The sequence below is a fragment of the Arachis ipaensis genome, chromosome B1, assembly GCF_059453495.1.
Source record: "Arachis ipaensis isolate K30076 ecotype BB chromosome B1, ASM5945349v1, whole genome shotgun sequence".
NCBI classification, from domain to species: domain Eukaryota; kingdom Viridiplantae; phylum Streptophyta; class Magnoliopsida; order Fabales; family Fabaceae; genus Arachis; species Arachis ipaensis.
This window is the reverse complement of record NC_142436.1, coordinates 46672249-46677157: the sequence shown is the minus strand read 5'-3', so window position 1 is coordinate 46677157 and position 4909 is coordinate 46672249. Positions and strand designations below refer to the sequence as shown.

Genomic DNA, 4909 nt, shown 5'->3' with positions numbered 1-4909 from the left:
TCTCGCTCCTCTCTCTTTCCTTTTCTTCTTTCTTTCTCTCTCTCTCTCTCACATTTTCTCTCTATCCTCTTCTTCCTCTCTTCCTTTTCTCTCATTCTCCTCTTTCTTTTCTTACTCTCTCTTTTCTCTTTCTCTCTCAACCTTTTCTCAATCTCTATCCCTCTTCTATCTCTTTTCTCCTCTTCTCTCTAAAGCGAGAGAGAAGAGAGAGAGGAGGAGAAAGAAAAAAAGGAGAGAGATAAGAAGAGAGAAGAAGGATAGGAGAGAGAGAAGAAGAGAGAAAGTGGAAGAAAAAGAGGACAAAGAGGAAGAAAGAGAGAAGGGAGAGAGAGAGGATGGGGAGAGAGAAGGAGAGAGAAACAGAAAAAGAGAAAGAGAAAGAGAAAAGAGAGGAGGAGAGAGAGAAGGAGAGAGGGAGAGGAGGGGAGAGAGAAAGAGGGAAGGGGAGAAAGAGAGCATGGGGAGAGAGGGAGAGAAGGATAGAGGAAAAGAAAGGGGAGGGGGAGAAAGATGGGAAGGCGAGAGAGAGAATGATAGATAGAGATGAGGGGGAGAGAGAGAGAAAAAAAAGAGAGAAGGAGAGAGAAAAATGGAGAGAGAGGGAGAGAGAAAAGGAAGAGAAGAGGAGAGAGAGATAGAAATGGGAGAGAGGGGAGAGAGAGGAAGAGAAAGAAAGGGGAGGGGGAGAAAGAGGGGAAGGGGAGAAAGAGAGAGAGAGAAAAGGAGAGAGATGGAAAGAAGGAGATAAGAAAAAGTTATTCGTATCATTTAGAAAGAAAATTATTTATATTAGAAAAAATTATTTATAGAAAATACTGAAAAGAGATAAGAAAGAAAAAGGAACGAAAGTAATGGAAGGGATTTTATTATTTACAAATGTTACTCGTATCATTTAAAAAGAAAAAAATTTAGATTAAAAAAATTCAATTAAAAGAAGGTTTAAAATTTTGGGTTTTTGTATGTAAAAATATTAATTTTTGTGTAAAAATCTATTTTTACATGTAAAAACCAATTTTATGGTATAAAAACTAATTTTTTAGTATAAAAATCGATTTTTTAGTACAAAAATCGATTTTTCTATATAAAACCGGTTTTGAATTTCACTAACCGATTAATAATCGGTTTCATAATGTAAAACTAATTTGGTTAATTAACCAATACTATATTTTTGGTTAACCAAAAAACTGATTTGGTTTTTGGATTAACCATACCATGAACACCCCTACAAATCATTGAATGTGTAATATTTTTAGAAAGATTCAATATTTTTTTTTTGTATTGTGTTACTAGATTCTAGTGTCAATTTTAAGTAATTTTAGTGCTATTTTATTTTATTTTATAGAGTCAATGTATAGGGGTGGCAACGGGGCGGGTAGGGGCGGGTTTTTGCTCTACCCGACCCCGCCCTGCCCGACAAAAAATCCGCATGAAACCTGCCCCGTCCTACCCGCGAGTAATAAAATGTTAAACCCTAACCCGCCCCGCTCCTACCCGCCCCTATAATTATTAAATTCAACAAATAAAATAAAAATTTAAAAATTATATAACCACTATTTACATACATAACATAAATTAAAGTAAAAATTTATATATGATATAATATTATTAATCATTTTACTAATTATTTTATATATGTTACATATATTATATATTAAAAATATATATTTATATATATATTATATATACCGGGACGAGTAGGGACGGGTTTAACCTAAACCCGACCTCGCCCCGCCCCGCCCAAGAACCCGCTCCGGTGTGGGGGCGGGTAATTACTCGCCCCGAGCGGGTAGGGGCGGGGTGGGTACCCGCGGGTTCGGGTAGTGTTGCCACCCCTATCAATGTAATCTTTTATAGTCAATTTACTTTCTACATTCTGTATTATTGTATTTAATTATGGTGTCACTTTAAACAAATTTTGGTGCTTTTTATTTTTGCCAAGAATTCAATCCAATAAGTGTGAACATATATTTATTCAATTAAATAAGATTTCAATTCAGTACGAACATATTTATTCAAGTCTAATATGAAAAAAATACTCCTAAAAGAAGAAGAGCAACAAAAAAAAATATGTAGCATTACAAAACACATTTGTGTGTTTTATAACAAAATATCAGTATCAAAATTAAGAATTTTATATATTATTGCTAAAAATTTTGGTATTATTTTTTTTTATAAATTCTGCACAATTCAAAATGCTTCCTCCTCTTTTTCATCATCTTCTTTTTTTTTCATCTTTTTTTTTCATTTTTTAATTTTATTTTCTCATAATTTCTTTTTATTTTACCGTCTTAATAAAAATAAAAAAATCAAATAAAGAATAAGAAATAACTGCAATAATACATAAGAAAGAGAAAGTGAAAAAGAAATAAAAATAAAATATAGCAACAACAGCATTAATAGAAGAAGGAGGAGACAGAAATAATGCACAAAAAAAAAAAAAAGAAAAAAACATAAAAAAAAAAAGTGTGATTTCATGCGCATCTTGTATGAGTGATTTTTATTGGATTTAAGCCAACTTGATTAAATTTGGGTGTCAACAAAATAAAAATATGTAATGAAACTATCAAAACATTATCCACACTCATCTTATCTAAATTCTAGAATCACTCTAAAATATAAATACAATTTTAAAGATCAATCTAAATATGAACTCTCAAAAAATTATATTATCTTCTAGTGAATACAAATTTCTCACTCTCCTTTTACAACATATAAAAGAATTTGTCAAAAAAAAAATTTTTAAACACTAAAACCAAAAGCAAGAGAAAACACACGAAAAACAAATTGACTAATATCTTACATGAATTGGTTAAAAAAAATCTTTAAACACTAAATTTAAAGCAAGAGAAAACACAGGAAAAACAAATTGAATAATATCTAACAAGATTTCATCATGACATCACAGTTAGAAGTTCTTATCTACTCTAAAAGTAAGAGAAATATAAATTTGGACGGAATATAAATCTTGACGGACATACAGTCACTAATGTTTGAATTAGAAGAAAAATCTCTTCTTCTAAGATGATAGCCAACCAAATTTATTTGTGTTTTGGTTCTTTCTGTTGGGTATTCTTATTCTTAATATGAATCCTTGTTCTAAGATGAAAGCCTCCATGATTTACAGCATCAAGAAACTCTTCCAAGCCAAATTGATTATCTGAGTTTTTCTCTGAATTTTGCTCCTTTCTGTTTCCACCTTTTACTCTTACAATTCTTTCAAACGGCTTCTTTGGGTTCATTGTCAAGAATTTTATTATTTGAAATTCCTCCTTCTCCTTCTTCCTCTTCATTTTCTTTTCTTTTTTCTTATCAACCCTCTTAACAACGATTATGCGTTTGGCACTCTTCTTCTCTATGTAATTCAATGTCTTCAATAAATTACTAAAGTCATAGCAATCTGTTACACATGTTAAGTTTAAATTTATAATTAAAAAATAAAAAGATACTCACAATGATTTCAAGATTATTATTGAATTTAAATTTAAAAAAAAAATGAAACACTAACCTTTTGAGAGAGATTGAATTGAATTAGGATCTTGATTAGTTGCAGAACCAAGAATAATGGAAGAACTTTGGTTTCTTATGGTGATATCAGAATTTAACAGAGCGTTTGACATTTCAGCAAAACTATCAAAACATGAAGGTTTTTCATGGCTACAATTGTGGGCTTTGTCACTCTTTCTTTTCGATTCTGGTTTCATTCTGCAATGCGAATTCACGTAAAGACATGAGAATTTTGAAGGATTCTTTTATTTGTACATTTTCAAGGAGATATAAATTAGCCTATAAATTTAATTTTGATGCACTAAAACAGTTTTTAGGTATCCAATTCCAATTACATAGTGTCAAGTCATAAAAAATAATTGAACCAACTGCATAAATTACTTTACTTAACAGTATATCAAAATTAAACTCTGGAATATTACTTGTATATTTTTGTAGCTTTAAAATGTGGAAATATTGATCCGTCTATGTCTAGAATCCTAATCTCAATTTGAAGCACAAAAAATACTAAATTCACGACCAAATTAAAACTATTAACAATAAAATAAGGAAACCAATGATGCAATTAGAGAGTGATTGGAATGTCTCACAGGCACAGCCATTATTGAAGAAGAATAAGGGAATGGAAACATACCTTAAACAACAGAAGAAGCGATCGCAATACGCAAACTATTATCGTGGTAAGTGGTAACTGCTATGCGTCAATATACACACCGCCTCAGAAACTTTAACACTCTGCTACTAATCTTATGTGTGCTTTTTTTTTTTTATGTGTGCTTTTTGGGTTTCGCTTTTGTTCTTTTCTTTCTCTTGTTGGGCCTGTAGCCCACTCATGTAGCTGAAATAAATCTCTCAATCAAGATTATTTTGCCTTGACCAAAAAATAAAAAAATCAAGATTATTTTGCGAGTTAGGTCCAAAAAAAACAATGATTATTTTGCGAGCTAAACGAGCTAATTGTTGACCTGCTAATAAATCTCAGTCATTGATTCAAATAATTAAATATTACAATTAGTAAGAAGTAGATTAACTATGAGACCTTATTTTTAACGTAGAAGACTTGTGCTGCAATAACTATTTTATAGTTATTAGGGTTTATGTGTTATTAAATCTGACATAGTTTAAATTTTGAAATATGATAGAAGTTAAAATTTTAAAATAAAATATAACAAATTTTGAAAAAACAAACTTAAATTTACAATAGAATTCTGCAATAATAAATAACTAAAAATACTAGGGAAAGAAAAGCAGCTTACGTAGCAACTTATGATTCATTACTAATTTTTGGGTTTAAAGAGTTTTATTTAATTTATTGTGATGACAAATATTTAGTTTGGTTAATTAAGTTTGGTTAAATTAATTTTATGATTGGTTGTGTATTAAGTATTTTGGTATATAATAAAGG

General features: G+C 30.3%; 1 protein-coding gene across 1 annotated transcript; it reads right to left on the bottom strand.

Annotated features, from left to right (window-relative positions):
• Window positions 1–2957: 2957 nt before the first annotated feature.
• On the bottom strand, window positions 2958–4230 carry LOC110269869 (uncharacterized). Its single transcript, XM_021117703.2, has 3 exons — window positions 4139–4230; window positions 3506–3702; window positions 2958–3397 (listed from the first exon to the last, which is right to left on the bottom strand). The coding sequence occupies exons 2-3, from the start codon at window positions 3699–3701 to the stop codon at window positions 3039–3041; spliced, it is 555 nt and encodes a 184-aa protein (XP_020973362.1). The 5' UTR covers window position 3702; window positions 4139–4230; the 3' UTR covers window positions 2958–3038.
• Between the last annotated feature and the right edge of the window lie 679 nt (window positions 4231–4909).

What these genes read in the sequence shown, in the direction of transcription:
- LOC110269869 (XM_021117703.2), bottom strand. Translation starts at nt 3,701, where the DNA reads ATGAAACCAGAATCGAAAAGAAAGAGTGACAAAGCCCACAATTGTAGC. An exon ending in AATTCAATCTCTCTCAAAAG is followed by an intron (nt 3,398 to 3,505) that starts GTTAGTGTTTCA and finishes CATGTGTAACAG; the next exon opens with ATTGCTATGACTTTAGTAAT.